This window comes from Hippoglossus hippoglossus, chromosome 15 (genome assembly GCF_009819705.1).
Source record: "Hippoglossus hippoglossus isolate fHipHip1 chromosome 15, fHipHip1.pri, whole genome shotgun sequence".
Taxonomy (NCBI): domain Eukaryota; kingdom Metazoa; phylum Chordata; class Actinopteri; order Pleuronectiformes; family Pleuronectidae; genus Hippoglossus; species Hippoglossus hippoglossus.
In genome coordinates this window covers 8,462,215-8,483,097 of record NC_047165.1, presented here as the reverse complement: position 1 = coordinate 8,483,097, position 20,883 = coordinate 8,462,215, and the positions used below count along the sequence as shown (strand labels likewise).

At 41.1% G+C, this 20,883-nt stretch overlaps 1 protein-coding gene across 2 annotated transcripts in view; it reads left to right on the top strand.

The window, feature by feature from the left end:
- Positions 1-20,883, top strand: part of adam12 (ADAM metallopeptidase domain 12) — an 80,934-nt gene that overhangs the window by 20,130 nt on the left and 39,921 nt on the right. For both annotated transcript variants that reach the window (XM_034608884.1, XM_034608885.1), the window contains exons 3-4: positions 834-907; positions 18,098-18,176. In XM_034608884.1, the coding sequence (XP_034464775.1) occupies positions 834-907; positions 18,098-18,176 (153 nt within the window). The remainder of the gene's footprint in view (positions 1-833; positions 908-18,097; positions 18,177-20,883) is intronic.

Below are 20,883 nucleotides of genomic sequence, written 5' to 3'. Positions count from 1 at the left end.
TGTCTGAAATATCAAGTGATGATACATAAATTCGTCACTGTGCACCTCTGACAAATTCTTTCGGTCTGCTGGCTACGATACATGAATCCGCTGCAAAGGCGCCGCTTCACTCGGATGACTCTTTCCTGAAAAGTCATCTTAAAGCAATTCCAAGGGGATGGCCGTTTTGAGATTTGATTTAGGTTTAAATCTTTGGAATGTCTCAAAACTTGACAACAAAAGTCTCCTGCATCACCTTCATAACCCTCTTGAGGCCATGAATCAGTGACACAGTGTCACTATTGTTCCTGCGCTCCAATATGATTTTTATATCCAGATTTCCTTTATTTTGGCTGAAAGGTTTGTGTATTGTAACAATTCCTTGTAACAAAAAGTGGTATTTAAAATCGTGATCTTTCGTCCCGGCTGTGTTTGCGACACCCAAGTTTTTTGTGGTAACATCAAAAAGCATTTGAGGTTTAATACTACAGTAACAACTCGTGTAGTAGCTAATGAATCTGTTCACAATGCATAATGGTTAGGAAACTCAAAATTCTCTATATAATATTGAACATTTTATTTAATTTCATGAAAATCTCTCGAGTGGTTGGTTGGTGAAGTTTTGAAACTAGTTCAATGTTCCTACTTTTGCGTCATACAGACTTGGGAAGTGCAGGATGTGGAAGCTTTCTTCCTGTTCCTCTAACACCATTGTGCCTTGCCGCATCCTGCCTTGTGCACAGCCAGTGTGGGTGTGTGTGTGGTGAAGCATGACACACATGCTGATCCATACAGGCAGGATGGGTGAGATCCGGGCACCACCTCAACGCTCCTCTCATCTTTTTGTGTTTCAGAGTTTTCCTGCGTCACTTCAGCTGCTGGTACGTGCGGAAGGTGAACAGCTGATCCTGTTTCTGGAGAAAAACGAGTGAGTTCTCCCCTGATCCATTTTCATTCTCTCCTCACACTCATCACGTGCACCATGACGAAGGAAACGAGATATTTATTATGGTAATCACACGCAGCCAACAGATAAACCCAAGCGCTCAGCTATGGCTGGCTGGAGTTATATATGAAAGAGGAGGAGAAGTTGTATGGGTATGGGCTATGATATAGTGTATTCAAGGAGGGAGAAAATAATATGTCCCCTAGTGATTGGACTGTTTTATGGTTCAGTCTCTCTGAAGGGCCGAGAGATGAAAGCTGATAAAGAATAAGGCAGAAGAGAGCTCTGAGGACATGCTTGTCCTCCCCTCCTTTCGCTCTCTCTCCTCTCATCACTCCTCTCCCCTCCAGACTGCGGAAAATAACACAGTGAACTGTGAAACGAGGGGTGGGTGTCATGTGGAGTTCATAAACATGTAGATGCACAAACTGTTTCGTGAAGATCGCTGTAAAGCCAGAGGAAAGCCGCTGTAAAGTCCGGGTTACATGAGGGGAACTTTACAATCACAAGAACGATGGTGTCGCTGACCAGGGACGGCATGGTAGTAAACCCCTTTGTCACGTATCAGCGTTGGTGCCAATGTTCATCAAATGACTCCCAATTTATAAAATACTAGTGGGATGATGAATTGTAAACTAAAAGTGTCACATAATAGTAGAGAGGAGAGTTGGATGGGGGATGTTTTGGATTAACCTCGCTGCTAAAAGGGAACCTGATAATATGAATGAAGCTACATGCAAACTATATCCGATGAAGATGGCAGCATCTGGAGGCAACACTTTGAATTCAAGTGCACCATAAGTTTGAGGCTGCCCGCAGCAAGATCTAATGTTAGGTATAAAAGTAATAGCTCGACACATATTGAGCTGACACGTGTCTTTTTCCTGTAAAATGTCAGGTGTATGTTTCCCTGGTGGGAATATTTCCACAGCTTGGTATCACTGACTCAGTTCATGTGTCTACAGTTGTTCTTATGCAGTGTGAAGACACTGTGGATATAGACCACCATCACTGATAACTCTTTAACATAGACTAATCAGGCTGCTGAGATTTTCAAACTGCAGACGCTCAGAGGGAGTTTGAACATACACAAACTACTGTCAGAGATGAAACTATGATGATTCATATGTTCGTCCTCGTTTGCATGTGCTGCCAGTGTCTGTGTGGGTTTCCTGTGGATACTCCAGCTTCCTCCCACAGTCCACAGACATGCAGGTTAGGTGAGCTGGACACTTTAAATTGTCCTTAGGTGAGCATGGCTGTTTTTCTTTGTATGTTGACACTGGACACGGCCTGTCGAAGGTGTACACTGCCTCTTGCTCAATGATGGTTGGGATTTGCTCCAGCTCCCCATCGCCCTTAAAGGACGACTGGTATAGGGGACGGAGGGAAGGACAAATGGATTAATATTAATTCTCTCTTTGCATCTAACACCTAAAAACCAACTCGGAAATATTACAAATCTGAAACCACTATTAATAAGATTTAACGAGGCTATTTCAACAAACTATCTTTTTAAGCAGAGGGACAAATAACTCGCTAAACACTGACCCCTCCATTCCCTATTCTCTGTGTGACCTCTAATGACCCTCAGCATCAGCTGTGAGTCATCCGTCACCAGCTGGAGGCGCAGGAGCATGCTGCCATTCCCATCCGGCTTGTTCCCTGTCAGGCCAGATGTGTCCTCTGATATTGCTCCACCAGTTGAGGCAGCTCGGAACAGGTGGTCTCTGACCTTTGTGTGTGTGTGTGTGCTTGTTCTGTCGAGACTGCATCCATTCTGTTTGGAAAGACGTAGAGATTTCTCTGAATATTTTACAGTAATACTTTATATCTGGCAACACTTAGGTGTGGGACGCAAATGTATTTTTTTTATTTTAACCCGTCTACCCTCACTTCATTGAATATTCCTCATAGCGCATTCTTATTTTTCATGCCACTCTCCATGTTTAATGCCGCAGGGCTGCACATTAGGAATAAGTCTGTGTCTTAATGGAACTCTGTGGGGATGTTCACACTGATTCTCGTGCAGCTCCTCTTCAGCTGCAGAAATACCTCCAGTCATTGTGATGGTTCAAGGAGCCAAGCAGTTTTCAGATCCTCAAAGTCCTTCAATATCGTCCAGAGGTTGAAGTTTCTTAACATTAAATTAATTCTGTCGCAAACACATGTAATTTTCAAATAAGCTTCTAATGTTTGTATGTATTAGTCAACATACACAGTTTGGAAGTTATTTCACTTTCTTTGAGAGAAATGTGGTGATTATATCGAAGTGTAAGAGTAAAAAAATGCTGAATTAATGATTAAATGTTGTGGTTGTTAAAGTGAATAGATCTGAACTCAAGCGCTCAGTCAGCGGTGCCTCTTTGTGCTTTGGCAGGTTTTTCTGAGAAGGCTCATCCTTTTTTTCCCCCGCTTAAATCTGCTGACCTGGTGTAGTTGGCACATTTGGCCCCGCTGCAGAACACACCTGTTCCAATGTGAAATGATCTTGGTCCTCACCTATAAATACGCTTCCAGATCCAATTAATAAGCTGCTGTTTGTTAGCTGCTTGGCCCTGTCCCAGGGAAAAACTTGGCTCCAGCAGGACAAGTACAGATCAGCCAGAGGAGAGAAATCTGCAGGGGTCCACTGTCGGTGCGTGTATGTGTGAGGGGAATGATCCCATAGGTAACATACAGTACACAAAATGTGAATATATTCACAGTTTGAATAATGTGTCCACGTAAGAGAGTCTGTTTGCTTGGGCTGAATTTGATTTCCCCGGCTGGCAGAGGCCACTTCTTCTCTGTCCTTTCCATCCAATGTGATCAAACTGTCTGAATGAAAATAATATAGTGTACACAGTGAGTGAAGGGCTTTTGTATTCCACAGACATTTTGTCACTTCTAGGTTTCACCACCAGTTCAAGCAGCTCAATGGAAAGTTACTTAGATCAGCCTCTTTTTGCATTTATGTATATTTACTACTTTTTCCAAATTCCAGTTCCCACTTAACATCTTAACATGGTCGAAATGGAACAAATATTTTTTCAGGACTATATGTTTTCTTTTTACTAGTGGTATGGCCGTGTCACTTGCAATATTTAAGGCTTTACTGGTTGTTCTGTGCAAACAGAGCTGGGCAGACGTGCAGACGTGTGCTAGCAGCGAATGCTTTGATGTATAGCATTGATCAATGGCACAGTAGGCTATAGCTTCAAATGATTAATGGTGGGCGTATAGGACATTCCACATTAGTCTTGATTAAAGACTTCAATAGCACTGTCTGGGGGACCAAGGTGCACACGTTTACGTATGTGACTGTGTGTGTGTGTGAGGAGGAGGTGACTGTGCAGCTCGGCCCAGTTTTCTGTATTTCAGATTTCTAAAGCCCAGTATCGTTCGAATTTTTACTCATGTATACTGTAAATACCCTTTAATGAACACTTTGGTCACAGTGGCTAATATGTGTTATTTATATATGATTTGATATAACATAGATAATAAAAAAGAGATTATTCTAAAGTTTGCCTTCATGATGAATCTGTTAGTTCTTCTGTCAAAAGAAATGCAGTTCTGCTTGAACAAATCGAACTGAAGTACTTATATGAAACATGTCACATTGAAACTATGGTGAAATGCATGTATGTAGTGTAGCAAGGAGGAATCAACATGATGCCTCTCACGCAGGCTGTGTGGCCACTCTAACCTGTTGATTACACTTGTTGTGTGTTCAATGCAGTCACCTCTGCAGGTGGTTGGTTTGATTGGATCACAGGTGGTTGGTTTGATTGGATCACAATCAGTCCTCAACACCTCTTTGGTGCATTTACACCTGTACGTCCCAGCAGTCAAGGGCTATTTGATTACAATAAATCACGAAATGGCCTTTAATAGGTCTTACTAGATGGTTTGTGTCCAGGGTGCCCCGCGCTAAGGAGCAGAATATAGATTTATTTCAGGCTTACATGTATTGTCATCATGAGCCACTTCAGTCCTATTCAAGTATTCTGCTTTGATTAAAATTTCGTTTTTGCAGCTTTTCTCCTTGAAACACAAAGAGCTGGATGTGCTCGTACTGTAACAAGCTCTCTGAGCAAGACCGTGCGTTTCCCTGGGAGAACATTTCCTTTCATTCTTCTGTGACAGGAAAGAAAAGAGGAAAGAGCCGCTGTGAAACACATGGCCACATCTAAACAACATCGTTATGTTTTTTTGATAAGAGAAATCCCCAAAGAAACATCCTCAGTGTGCTTTCTATAGGGAAGAAGATGCACCTTATTTCAATAACACAGCTGACAATGCCAAGATCTCGCTCAGTGTGTGGTACCACAGAGGAGCTGTATTATCACCAAGTCCGTTCAGTCAGCAGCGTTTCCGACCAGACAAAGAGAGATCCCAGGTTTCCTTTAGAATTTAATTGGATCTGTCAAGTGTTTGAGATAAGTTGGACTGTATGTGGCTCTGTTTTTCAGCAGCATATTTATGTGGGAAAGAATTGGCTGCTACAGCTTGTTTGGCTGTCGACTGAAGATGCCTAATCCGGGTTGGGAAACAAACTTTTATGAGTATCTAGTCAGTAATGATGGGTTTCCGTGCTGTCTAAATAAAGCTGTGCTGACCAGATGAACTGCAGGGGGTCATGAACTCGATGAATGCTGCAGCAAACTCCACGGCTTGGCACTTTTGACTCTTATTCTCTTAAGACATCGAACACCAGCTGTACCACCAATCCCACTTCCTCTTCCCTCGTCTGTGATCCATTTGTTGTCATTCTCTCTCGCTGTCGCTTCTTCTCTGTCTGCAAGTTTTTGTACCCCCTCATATCATTGCGGTTTCTTCCTTCCTTCTTAACTCTCTACATTTGTTGCCACACTAAATCCATGCTTTATTACAAGGTTAAACCACAGTCCTGCTCAAGCAAAGGGTTTCAATTAGCTGTTTCACTGCACTTTATCACGTATGCCAATTATTCTCCTGGTTCGATGCAGTGTAGCAGAGAAAACTGATGTCCAGCGCAGGGAGATTATGTAACTCAGGCTGTGTTCAGACAGAAGAAATGGGTTCAGGTAACTGTGGCTCAGGAGGCAGAGCGGGTCAACCACTTATCAGAAGGTCATTGGGTCAGTCTTTGGCTCCTCCTGTCATCATGCTGAAGTGTCCTTGGGGAAGATACTGAATCCTAAATTGTCCTTGAAGGCTGTAAGAGTGTGTGAATGGTGTGTGAAGATGTGATGCATGAATGTGTGTGTGAATGTGACTTGTAGTATAATGCTTTGATTGGTCGATAAGATAAGAAAACTGTATATAATTGCAATCCATTCATTTTTTGTATTCCTCCGTGCCTACGACCGTCAGCGGCCAAGGCATCATGTTTTCAGGTTGTCTGTCTGTACCAATCGTTTGAGCAGGATATCTCTAGAATGCCCTGAGGATTTTCTTTTTGGTTGAAATGTTGGACTCAAACATGAACTGATTAGATTTTTGATGGCCAAGGTTCAAGGTCACTGTGACCCTGCAAAATATGTTTTTTTGCCGTTTGAACTTGATATTTCAAGTCTGCCTTTAGGGAATTTCTTCTTTCACTTGGACTCACACATTAACTGGTTTGATTTCATCGGTCAAAGGTTAAGGTCACTGTGACCTCATGAGTCTAAAAGAAATATGTATCTAGACTGAAACAGCACTAGTTGGCTTCTATTGTCTGTATTAATTCCTGTGAATTTTGTTACATTTAGAAAGTACCAGGATCACGTTTCCTTGTTTCCAGTCTTTGTGCTAAGCTCTATCTTTACTCTGTTAAGAGTATTCTCATCTATCTGTCTGCTAGAAAAAAACTCAACAATAAAATTCAAGGCCATCCAGCAAATATAATTTACCTCACTCACCTTTCGCTACAATGCAATTCTTGTCACTGCATTGGCCAAAGTTCAACACGGAGTCATTTGTAACCTGAGCTGTGCATTTTCACTGTTTACTTTGCGGTTGTTGCAGCCAAGGATAAAATGCTGTGACAAATTTTCCAGTATTGTAAAGTTCTTCATAGTTTTCTAAACCATTGTGCAGGATTCTGGTGTCTGATAATCCTTCAAACACATGGACCTATCGCAGAAATCGTCCATGGATCATATTTTATCGTCTCACTGGTATCTGACATAAATCCTCCCACCACCATAAACCAAGATTTTCATAGAGGTTAACTGCTGCGGCTTCAAGTCCTTTACCTGCTGCTGTAGATTTTGGCCATTTCAGGTTGAGAGACAAAAAAACTTCTGAGATCTGCTTTAAGTCTCCTTTTCATGCATGTGCAGTGTTAACTATCCCAAAACACACATTTTGTCTGTTTGAATATTGATCACGCTGGGAATTTTACCTCTTTTCACTGATGACATTGAAGTTGTAGATTTCTTGAGCGAAGAGCACACACTAATCACATTTCGCCCCCTGCTATCTTAATTAGTTGGCTAAAGAGTTTGTGGGTAATGCTGGGCGCCCTTGGGGAAGTTGGCCTGATCTTGAAGGACACTTAGAAAAAAATAGAGAAAGGGCAGTCTTAGGTGTTGCTATGGGAAAAGATTAGAGTGGTAGTTTTTTGACCGGTGGGAACAGTGCCAAGCACCAGAGCCAAGCTTGCTCTTTAGTCTTATAACCTTTTGTTTTTTCCTCTTCAATTCCCCCCATATCTTAGGTCCATTTATGTTTTTACCTCCATGATTATAATAAAAGTGTGATAGATATTTTCAGAATTAAAGATCTCTTGGAAAGATCAGTGCAAAGCCAGGTTTTTTGTTTAAGGGCGTTTTCACACCTGACAGTAGAACAGTGGTCCAAACCAAGGTTCATGTGTTTGTCGACAGTTGATCTCTTTAGATCTGGTTTCACATTGAAATCTAGCTGAACAGAGTTAAGACTTTATATGACATACGTACAGTCTGTCACCATCACCTACATGGGATGTATTTGATCGATTGGTTTGTAGACAGGCGTGTGCCTGACGTTGGCGTGCTGTCAGTTTGTCAGCTGCTGTATTCTAACTAACTTTTTTGAATAAAGTGGATAGAAAAAAAGTTGTCTTTCAATTTGAATGGAGAAAATGAATGGACCAGGTCACTTGTTTGCCACTGTTATATCATAGTGGTACAACTGCCACTAAAATCAACATCCTTGTCGCACAAATATTATATTGTTGGAAATGAAGACTAGTCTCAAGCGTTCAATTTGATCTGGATAAAGACCACTGCTTTTGTCAGGGTAAATTTTGTTCTGTTGGTTTGGACCATGGTAGAAATAAGATGTCTGTTGTTTCAGATATTCATGTAGCTCTAACCACCTTGTTTATTATGATATGTTAATTACAACACCGCTAACTAAAGCTGAATTTGGAACACGGCAGGTAAACTCAAGGATTTTGAGGAATAATTTTCCAGAATTAGATGCGTTCCAGTTAATGCCGTATGTCAGCACATGGCATCATCTGTTTTGTTCCCCACTACAGACCTATTTTCAGGGGCCTGCAGCGGTAGAGAGGTTGGGGAGGGTGTTGTCGCAGCACTTAACCGATGTGGTCAGGTTGTGTTTTGTGTTTCAGTGCGTCCCTCTCTCTCTCTCTCTCTCTCTCTCTCTCTCTGTAGGTGTTCATTTCTCATTCATGCAAAGGAACACAGTGGAACATCTCCCATTTTCCGCTGCTTTCACCGTTGCATAGAGTATATTGTTTGTAGAGTGAGTCACCTGTCACGGTGCAGGCAAGAAGAACTATTAGGATCCTGTGAGCGGTTTTCTGTTTCATTTTTCTGAGCACTTTACAGAGAGTGAGAGCCTCCAGATGCACGGAGGGGAGGAGCGCGGAGGTGATGCATCTGCAGCCTCGTTCAAAAAACGCTATATTATTATAAATTACAATCTGTGATGTACTCAGTACAGTGTCAGTTGGAGTGAACTATTACCTCAGTGTAGGTGAAAGGGAAATTTATTATCTGCGTTGGAGATTTTGATAGCGTGTAATGGGCCTACAGATGTTGATTAGCCATAATATCCATATTTATCCTGGGCATCATTTGTCTGCATCAGCAGGAAAACACATCCTGTGTCGAGTGTCGTGCATGAGTGATGACATTACTTTGCTGCACGCAAATAGATTACTCAAGAAAATAAAATGCATGTGTGCAATATAATGCACTTCCATGCATTTGTCTATGACAGGAAATGGCCATTAGTGTACGATTTGTCACCAAATTACAGTTCCCTGGCCATGGAATCAGCCCTGCAGTACACTGTATTATAATTACGTTTCAGGCAGAACCTCTTTGCTGCTCTCAAAACCCTTGGCCATAAAAGCTTGATATAAAAGCTTTAATGAGAAATCCTTGTCAAACCAGAAATTGCTTTGTGTGTGATTCACATTCTCCTCAGTATCTCAGCATAGTGCACAGAATGGGTCTTTTGTATGGGGCCCATGAGGAATAAGGGCGATTCTACCTGAGACAGTGCAGCTCAGCAGCTGTTTGGTTTATCTGATATGGTTACCGCCGGCAATATCACTCACCATGCCATCTGCCCGTGATAGAAGATACAGATTATGGGGATTATTAAAATTGCTGCTGATGCTCTTGAAGTAAAACCACTGGTCGGCAGAAGTTTTATATTGACGTTATCGTGTATGTTCCAGATCCAGTAAGATGACAGCTTGTCACACTGAAATCACATATGTGTTTCAACTTGACATAATTAAAATGTCAACTTGCTTGCATAACAGTGCATACACAGCTGCCGTTCACATTTCTGCAAGGAGGACACACACACATACACAGAGGTTTGCAAATCTATCCTTATCAGGACTTTGCATTGACTTACATTCATTGTTGACAGCCTAGCCAAAACCTCATACCCAACTGTAATCATGTCCAATTCATGCCTAACCCTATCTTTAACCAGGGCCTCAGAAAGGACATTCAGTAGGACCAGGTTTTCGTCCCAATGAGGACCACTTGTCTGTTTGCACTGTTGCTAGGACACTGCATTGACTTTCAGCCTATCAAAAACCTTATCCCTAAACATATCCATAACTAATTCATGCCTAACCCTAATTTTAACCTATGGTTAAGATTCAGAAATGTCATTAGGACAAGTCTCTGGTCCCCATACGGTCTACTGGTCCTGGCAAGTTCAGTGTTTGTATTAGAAAAGGTCCAAAAGAGGCAACAAAAACAACGAGTATACACACACCAGATAGAGGAAGGAAGTGTTTGTTCACAATAAATCCAGATGTGCCGCAGAAAACAAGGTAGAGAGGAAGTACGTCGCTTGACCTCACCGATAAGGGAAGAGGGGAAGTTTTTGCTGCGTTGAACTTGACAACACAGGGACAGCAGCACCATTCATCCACAGGCTGTTTGTATAAACACAGAAGCCAGAGGAGACTGTATACAGAAAATACAGCAACATTTTCCGTCTCAGATTTGTTTTAGAAACAAATTTGCAGAGAAGCAGATGAATGTATACTGAAAATGATAAATATGGAACAGAAACAGGAAATGTACAAGAATTACATTCACCGATACATATTTTTAATCAACAAATGTGTCTTCATACGGTTAAACTGAGTCTCAAGGGTCATTTCAGTCGGCTGTGTTTAACTTAAAGGCACTTTGCTGTTTTACCACCCATAGCCCGTCCAATAATTGACATCTCCCGCTCAATACCCACAAGCCATAATGATTCATGTGACACAGCATCAGAACCAGTGACAGATTGCTCACCCTGATCCTTATGTTAAAATGATACATCAGTGCCAAGTGAACGTTTCCATCTCCGCCATGTTCGCAGGGTAATGGGGTGGAGAATGACAAATTATATGCTATTATCTCATTGGAAAATCAGCGCAGCATCCATGAAAGTGTTAAGAGTGGGTTTAATGATGTGAGACGTTTTTTAGGAGGAAGGGAGGGATGCTTCACGGGTCCAGGGACTGGAGAGCGCTGATGGTCTGGGATGTGTGCAGTCAGTGGAGAGACGAAGTGTTTTATTAAAGCAGCTGTCTTATGCAGCACAAGTGCGCCTCGCTGCTTGACGTTTTTCCAAGTTAAACTGTGTGTCTGTTGACTTTTCGGATTTCAGAAAAGGAACGAACGCGCTGATGGCACGGATAGGGCGCGAGTGTGGGGGAGCAGGGGATGATTCATATTGATACGCACCAGTTATTTCATATTTTTTTAGTATAAGCAAGTAGCGAGATAGACAAGGAAATAAAAGGGAGGAGAAATGAAAGACCAAAAAAAATCTTGAATATTTGTTTCTGCTCAGCTCTTAATTGCATATTTCCCCTCAAGACAAAAAAGTATAGCTGAACAATGAGGCTGCCCAGGGGAGCCACCATAGATTAATTGGACAGATAGGAACCCTCTGACATTAACATTTATGCATTTGTTTACTCTTTTTCAATGAATAATAATACACCACCTCCCTTGAAGATCCCTAGTCACTCATTAGTTCCGGTGTAGCTTGTTATGGATGGGAATATAGGAGCAGCAAAAGAAGAAGGAAAAAAAAAAGGCTCATCTCGGTACTGGGCCGGCAGAAACTTTTTTACAGAGGTTGTTTTGAATACTTCTTTCTCACAAACTTTTAATGAAGATGTGATGGTAGTGCACCCACTGGTTTCCCATATATTATTATCAGGATTACATAAGGATATTTTTATTCTACACTCGCAAATAATCAACCTTTGGGTAAATACGACCAAAGATACAATTTACTGAATGATATTGTCCAGTATTTTGTCTGAAGTGGTTCATTTTAGAGGATTTACCAATTTTGTGATTATATTACATTTCATTTATGGTACAAATTCTGTTAAATGTGTCTTTTAGGTTTGGATCTAGCAGGAACATTTCCTTATTTATGGGATAGCATTGATAATCAGCTATTAACTGCAGTGATATGCTTGAAACCTGTTTTTCTTATTGTACAGTTGTAACTGTTTGCATCAGTTACCACAATAAATTAATCAGGCATCTATTCAGCGCTCTTTTATCGAGAGCCTATTTTTCTAGTGGCCTAAAGAGTTTATAGGTCACTGTTTGTCAGTGGTGGTGATGTTGCCTTCAGGTTTTTTCAGTTTGTAACATCATTTGGTTCCCAGAAACATTGTGCTCTCCTTTCTGTGGGGTAGTAAAGAATTCAAACACTCCCTTCAGCCACATATTTCACAATGGGTAATGTTTGGTTGTAAGAGCTTAGAGCGTTAATTACAGCAAACAGCCTCTGTAGTGCAATATGTGTGGGGTTACTAACACCAGCAGCTAATTCTGCGTAAGATGGACTAGGTAAAGTCTGCAGTGTAGCAGCTCACTGTGCCCAGAGAGAAGTTGGACGATTTGTCTGTAGTCACACACACACACACACACTGCTCCCTTTTTCTCTTATTCTGCCGTGTATGAGCGCATTTTTCTCTCCCACGGATTTGACAAACTATTCCCTTTAAAGGGTGCACAGGGAATATGACATCACGCTCTTTGTACAGTTATGAGGAAAAATATGTTGAGTGTCAGAATCGTTTTGGAGAGTTAAATATTCCGGACGTTGAGGCCAGCAGCTATGAAGCAGTTCTTTCTTTAGCTGCGCTGCGTTACTTTACTGCTGCTGGCTGTGTTAGTTCACAACTGAAAAAAATTACAGTGCAGGTTGCAATGTTTCACACCCAAACTGGCGTACACGGGTTCTCATTAAAGTCATAAAAAGGTTTCTGGGCATGACATTAACAGCATTTTTAATCTTTGATTTGCACCTGCGGCCTGCGTTTTTACACAAAGTCTCAAGATGGCAATAAAAAGCCCCGGACGGGCAAAAGAGGAAATATCTAAAAGCATAAAAGATACGGTTACTATTGCCATGCTATCAAAGAAAATAGAGCCCTTTGGAGATGTTTTGTGAGAATATATGGCAGAAAGAGACGGCACATCCAGAGGAGAGAAAGTGACAATGCAGACTCCAAGGCTATAGATACCTCACACTTATCTGACAGCATTTATCATACACAGTAATACAGTCAGCTTTTACTGGAGTGCTGCAAAGTGATCAGGAGAGTGGTTCACTCCAATATAGGTACCTGCTGCGCATCAGCATTATCAGAATGTCTCCTGTAAGATATGTGCTTTCTATTTGACAACAGTATCTGATCATCACCAGTGTCCTACTCCCCAAGGAGAAGAATCACTTGACCTCACTGTCACTTGCTATCATTACAACTTATTACTTTCTCTCACTTGTGCTCCACGGGGCTTATATTCTTCAACAAGTCAAGCAGGCATGAAAGAAATCATATGGCCAGTGATGTAGATCAAACAGGGAAAATTTCATTTGAATATATCATCAGGCGTATGTATTTCACCATGAATGAAGAGTACTGTGTCACTAACCCATGATGCATCATTCATCTTCGCTTTCCCATGTAGCGAGCCTTGTTTCCCTCTGCGTTTTTTATTTTTTTACTGATGTGATGACTTCACCCGCCTCCGGCGCCACATCACACAGAGGATGTTGTTTGATTGAGTGTACTCTCTTGGTGATTGCATGGCAAAAGGTTTTTTATCATTTGTATCTGAACTGAATATCTACAATGAAGTGGGCGCAAGTTGTAGCACTACTTACTCATCACTGTAGCTGGTACACTCTGGGTTTTGAATTCTCGTTGGTCTGAGTCATTGGTGCACACGTACCTTCAGGGTCTTTCGGCATCTTTAATCTGTAGAAATCAGTTGTCTTTATTGGTTTTCCACACAGTTGACCAGAACTGTCTTTTAAAATCTGCACCCTTTGTGAACTCACTGCAGAATGATTTAAAAAAAGAAACAAGCTGCTGTCTCTGTGACTTCAAACTAAGCAAAGAGCAATTCAAACTCATTAAGGGGCTTTATCTTTACTTTGGTCAGCCAATATTTAAATAGGCTTGGCCCATCAGGCTGCTTGTTTGATATCGGTCTGCTGCCTGCTGGAGCGTTTGTGTTGGGAAATTCTACTCTGCTCCTTCATTAATGTGACTTTTCAGACTTGGACGCTTGGTCAATCGGTCGATCCAGTCCAAACTGACGAATCATTACATGTGGATTAGCACAAAACATTCATGCCTCCGGAGGATTTGACGAGTTTGATGATCCCCTGACATCAACTGCCACTATAGTTCTAGCGTTTCATGTGTTTGGGGAGGGATCCATTGGGGACAGCCTAGTCGCAGCCACTGCCATAAAGTAAGCGGCTCCCAAATTGAAACACAGCAACAGTCTTTCAAAGCTGCTAGCTCCACTTCTAGCATGCTAGCATTTCAGTAAGACGACTCAGCTGAACATTTCTTACGGATAAAACTGTAAACAGTCCAGCTACCAAACTGATATATGTATAGTGACGTTAAGTTGACACCTGTAAAGAACAAATTCACGCAGGGACTTTTTTGCGAGCTTCAGTGTTTTGCTTGTTTTCAAGAGAAGTTTTAATGTACATGATTAATCTTTTATGAAGCCAGAGAAGTGAAGGAGAACACTCCTTTATTTTTGCAGTTCAGGGGATTTTTCAGTTCCCTCGTCTCCGTCTCTCCCTGGTTGTTGTACGCTCCAGTGCACTCGCCACAGCCAAGCCTAAGCTGAAGGGACACTGAGCTCTATGTAAATCAATTTGGGACGCAGCCGTATGTGGAAATAGAATTAGACTTGTTAACCACACCTCTTTAGTTCCTCTTCTCTTCTTCGTCTCTCTTCCTCGTTCTGTAGTCGTCTGCTGTTTTCTGACTCGGGCGTACTGTACTATAAGCAGCAGCTATAGGAAGGCTTAGGGTTAGGCTTGTGGGGGAGAGGGGATTAAAAGAAATCACTGAAGTTAGCAGTCTTCAAAGGAAGCAGAACGACTCAGAGAGGAGCCACATTTCTCTCAAACGGTTTCATGCTCAAGGGGCTTTGTATAATGGCAAATTATTACATGAGGCATGGAGTCGCGTATATGTAAATGAGGCCCGGCGCTTTAAATTTGCACAGAACATTGCACTCTCCGGATGCCTGAGAAAAAGATGATATTAAAAACAGCGACTCATGTAAACAACGTGTGACACGTCGAGCTTCGGCTACATTGATTATGTCGTATAGTGAGACTGTGGCTGCTAGGTTTGATTTGTTCTTTTCAAACAAAACTCATAAAAAACACGTGAGCGTGGTGCAGCAGCGACAATCGTTCTATCTGCCATAATTTCAGATATGACAGAAAGTCGTATACCTGGTAAAGAAAAAAAGAGGTTGGATTTTTGTGGGGGCCGATGTAACGAGTTTCTCTGCCGTGTCCTTGTCTGTATTGTCCCTGCGTCCCAGTCATATCCCTGCCTGACATTCATTTATTGTTGTAGAGGATAAGGTATATGTCAGTAATCCATTTATGAGATGAAAAAAGTTAATTGCAATAACATGATGAATGTTGCTAGAAAAAAATATACGTGAGCGTCTTTGATTTCGAAGCACTTGAACGTCTTTTCCGACTTGTAACTCTTACTCCTACTTATCAGGAGTGTAAAGCATGGACAACACACTCGCCTCTATATAGTGTGAAAACTCTTCCTCTGGCTTTTGGGTTAAACAGTAATTCATTCCGCAAATTAATTCTCAGAGAAATCTCATTAACTGAAAAGCAGATTGTATAATGGTGAATAAAAAATGATGGTTAGATTATTTTTTGGGACAAATTTTATGGCTCAACTAGGTGCTATTGTAGAACACCTCATTCATCACAATTAACCTGTGCGACGATTAGCGTAGTGAATCATTAGTTAGATGTTAGACTGTGTGTAATGAATCGTAACACACTTAGGAGCACTGAATCAATTGGTATTTACTCGAGCAATTAAAGGAGATTCATACATGTTTGATAAAGAAAAATGCAGAAAGGAAAAATAATCAGCTTATTCAATGGTTGAAGTTGTAATTGACGGTTTCAGGCCGTCACCATCATGTTCCACTTGTTGAGTTCAGACCTTTGTTAAAAAACTCTGCGTTTCTGCTCCATTCATAAATTACGCCCACCTGCCTTTTATAACGTGGCTGGGGGAAATTCAAAGCACCACTTGAAGAATTCACACTGAACTGCAGCCATTTTCACACTAATTCTCATCCGCCAATTTCCATCTAAATTGCAGTTAATTTCGTTTTGTTCCTCTTGATAGAAATGGGGGATAGAGGTGGTCGATTTTGTTAAGAAAAGAGGTTGTAATCACTTGAAAGAATTAGGGTATTCAGAGAGAAACCGCATTGTCGCTCTCCTTCATTACTGTCGCTCAAAAAGAACCCGACCACCACATCCTGGCTGCAAAAATAGTCAAATGCTAAACTTTTTTCGCGAGTACACATACGCCGAGGAGATTGAAAAAGGTTGTTGTGGCCCCAACAGCTTAGATTTATCTCTCTGTTCTGCGCTGCTGATCATCATCGGGGTCATTTTCAGATGCATGAGATACACAAACCGCTGAAAGGAAACCGGCGAGGGCAGACGAGACTCTCCTCAGACACACAGCTAACATTCGTGGCCTAAATAAACTCTGTGTGCTCTTGCCAAGGAGTTGATTACCGGCAGATTCCACCGTGTAAAACCCACGGCTTTACCACTGCATAGTCGTAGCATCAGGGGCCACGCTCGCCGCCCTATAAGCTGGCTTTCCCAAACGTGCCACCAAAATGTAGCACGGGAGCTTTCACAGGGAATTACCACTCACATGACATAAATCCCATCTTTACTACAAATGCATCTTCTATTGGAGCAGTTTGGTTTTTATTTTTCGACGAAAACATCTGTATCTGTAGTGGCTGTTTATCACCTTTTAAACGCTGCATCTGCTAAGTGTGAGGACGTATATTTTGTGATTCTTTTTTTTTTATTAAGCGTACACTCTCCTCTGATGTGTCATGCATTTTTAATGAGACACACCGGCCTCTTTAAAGTGATTACAGGCTGCTGGATTATCAGATTTGGTTTAGAGCGTGCTAATGGCATGATAAGGCACGTTAAAGAGATAATAAGTATTTAATGAAGTTAAACGTGCTCAGGCCCGGGCTACAGAGAATTGATGCTTTTTTTTTTTTTTTACACGTCATAAAAAATGAATGTCCACTTAAGACATAAAAAATGAGATATATAACATATATAAAAAGATTCTGTTTTATTGGTAGGTGCATGCTGTGTGGGACGATGCAGCATTGTGGGATATGAATGATTCCCTTTGCGATTTGGACAGACGTCGTGTTCCAGTTTTTTAAAACTCTGTCAATCTCCTCTTGTGAACACAAAAAGAAGTCAGCTCATAAACCAGCCCGAGGTGATAATTTTACTCTAAATTCCCCGTTTCAAACATACATGCACATGCTTTGTCCACGGTGCCGTGAGTCGACGTATTTGGGACAAAAAATCTGGAGACATGTCACAGACGGAGTTGTTGAAGTAAACTGTCACATTTCTGCTTCTTGCACTCGCTGTTACCTTCTCGCTAAGTTTCCTCCCTCTCTCTTGCACTCTCTGTGGCCCTCTTTTTCACACACACGCACACACACACACACACACACACACACACACACATGCATGCATTCACACACATTCGCACACATCCTGAGATCATCCCGCCTGATGTCAGTGTGATTATGCATCTGCAAAAAGATGGGTGTTCCTACTGCTCATTTGCCAATGCTTGGGGTGGGACTCACTGTGTCCATCTGTTAGTGGCCCGAGGAGGAAAACACACACACACACACACACACACATACACACACACACACACACACACACACACACACACACACACACACACACACACACAAACACTAACATGCAGTTTAAAATATGTCCAAAAATACACACTCAGATATGCGCAGACACCAATGCACAAAATAATTACCTCAGCAGGGATTCTAGTCGTGCTCAATGCCAGGGAATTCAAGGACACGTACAAATTACCTAATACATTTATGAAATAAAAACAAGCCCCAAAATACTGAATCGTTTTTTACTATCATCAACAATTTTCTCCCAAATCCTCCGAATCAATGAAAAGTCAACCAAGGGTCAAGTTTTCATTGTCCTCAGTTTTTTGTTGGAGTCACAGCTGTGATAAAAGTACCTGAGTGTTTCATGTGTCTTCTTCTTCTTTTGTCTTTTTTTTTGTTCTCTTCTCAGGGGTCTTTTTGCGAGCCATTACACTGAGACACATTACCGAGACGATGGAAGTGCAGTCACTGGTGCTCACAACTTCACGGTACGGTGGCACTGGAGTGCTTTTGATATTTATGGTGAGGTTGACGTGCGGTGATTGTCTGCAGGTTGCCCTGGAAAATGGACCCTGACCTTTATTTTTTATTATTTCGTCTCTGTTCTATTTACTTATGGAGGTTCAGTATTATAGATGATAATCTACACTGTATCTAATGAATTCATTGAAAAGAGGTAAGTATGTGAAATGAGCTAGTGTGTAATTGCTTTAAATTTGACATTCTTACACACTTTTTTTTTGTGTTAGTTATTAAATATGATAACGCAAAATACTACTCGATTTCCATGATATATTGTTGAGGGGTGGGTCATGACCCATGGTGCGGACCTGGAGCGGGGGCAGAATAAGGATTTTTCTTTTTTCACTTTCTCCACCCTTGGGGAAAATAGCGTTTTTCAAAAATCAGATATCTTTAGGGTAGTGATATTTATGAGTTTGTGCAATTTGGTGCAGATCCAAATAAAAATCTGCAGATCCAAATAAAAATGTGCTCTTCTGAGTGCTTTCATATAGTTTTTATTCTTTTTTTGACCCAGTGTATATTTGAAAGCCTCTGGCTGTCGCTGAGCAGGACAGCTATCCTGTGGCCTATTTGTTGATAAGCCGTGTTTTATGCCGGCTGTTTTTAAGCCAATAGTTCCATCAGGATTTTATTATGGAATCCCCTAGATGGCTGATCTATTCTTTTTTTATCCTATATGTCCACTTACTACCAACGAGCCTGCTCCTCTGAAAATGAAAATGAAGACTAATGTTCATTTAGAATTTCTATTACTTATCAAGGCTCGATGTCATAAATCAGTTTACGTGGCTCATAAACACAAATTGATTTTTCCTCATACGATGAAGTTATTTTTAGTTGAACTCAGGTAGACACAAGGTTTGGTGTCAGGTAGACATTTCAGCAGCCCCGTGGATAACAATTCCGTGTGGATGCACAAACCTCTGGTTTATATCATAGCTCACAGTCTCCTGCCTCTTTGATTGAAATCACTGTTAAACTGAGCAGCAACGGTTTGTCAGGTCACTTACAGCTCAGAGGAGAGTTGTTTGGTTCGTCTGTTTCCTGCAAAACTATATGGGAACAGTGTTTCCCTCTCTCACCTTAAGTGGGAGTCTGTTACAGGCACTGCATCATGCTGTCCTATAGATCAACTGTATTGTCTTAGATAAGCTTCACGCAGCTGCTCACTTTCAGTACATGTGAATTCAGCAAACAGTCGCGTGCTAATCAGTGGACAGACATGTACTGTAAATAAACTCTTATCTGATAAGACAAAAGAATCAGTGTTAATGAAATGATTTTGAGATTAAGAACCTCCAATCAAACTAAACCTCACACATTCAGAAATACCAGTTCTCTAAACATGCCCAGTAGATTATTCATGCATGGGAAATTGTCTCAAATGCAATTCTCACAATGTTAAAGAAAGTTGAAGCCCAAATCTAATGGTTTCTTTCTTGGCCCATGTTCCATCGTTCAGAGAAGTTTCATGGATATCTCTTCAGTAGCTTTTGTTGACAAACAAATAACAAACAAACAAACAGGACAGGGGTGAAGACAAAAACTTGTTGGTGAAGGTTATACAAATTTAACAGAAGCTGGAAAATGATGTGCAGACAGTTTAAATCAACAGAACTTTACTTAAGTCTCCAAAAATGACTTTCACTAAATCTAAGTAAAAACCAAGTTGAACTCAAGTAAAAAATGATATAGCTTAACTGAAGAGTTGGAACAGTTGATACAGAACCATACAATACTTTTGAAATATAAAAAATCTGATAATGATGAACATTATTGTATTTCTAACCTTAAAGATGCTTAAGGAAATAAAAAGGTTCATGATCATAAAACAAGATTTATTCCTTATTTGTTCTGCTGATTGCAGCTTCAGGAGATCCTAATGTTTCTCTTTTTAAACCATTTGACTTCTATAAAAGTGTCAGACACACTGAGTGTAACTGAGAAAAACCAATCACTTTTACTGCCTGGTGTTTTCTTTTTATGAAAGGTGAACTAATCTAGGTCAACCGTAGCCTAAGAACAGAGCCTTTCACAGCTGCGCTATTTTTACACATAATGTTATGAATCTTAATTCCATCGCCACCTGGCTCAGTAAGTCGTACTGTTCTCGCCACAGAAGTAGCTTTAAATAGAGAAGTATTTCCTCCCTCAGTTTAATATCAGGAATGAGATATATCCAGCATTTATTCGGACTAATGACGGTTGATTTAAGAGGACCGAGTGCTGCCCGACAGTAAAGGCAGCTCTGTATTTCAGACAGGAGTCGTTTGCTCTGCACGGGGCTTCCCTCTGTGTTTCAGAAGCCTTACTTGTCCCTGTTCCCTTTAATAGTGAAGGAAAAACAATTACCATATTACTGTCACCTCTCATCAGTTTCGGTTTCCCTGCTTCTCCCTTAAACTGTGTGCATTAATTTTAAAAGTCCTGTTTGTTCATTGGGGGAAGAAGAGGGAACTCTGCTCTACAGAGCATGCTGATTTAAATGAACGTCACTAAAAACGACATCAGCACACTGCTACTGTATATTGTCCTGTTTTGCTCTTTTGTCAGGTCCAGTATAAATAAATAATAAAAAAATACACAAACCTTGCAATGAAAAAGGCTATTAACCTCCTGTTTAGCGGACAAGCCAAGACAAAGTTGCAGATCAAACGATCACACCGCTAA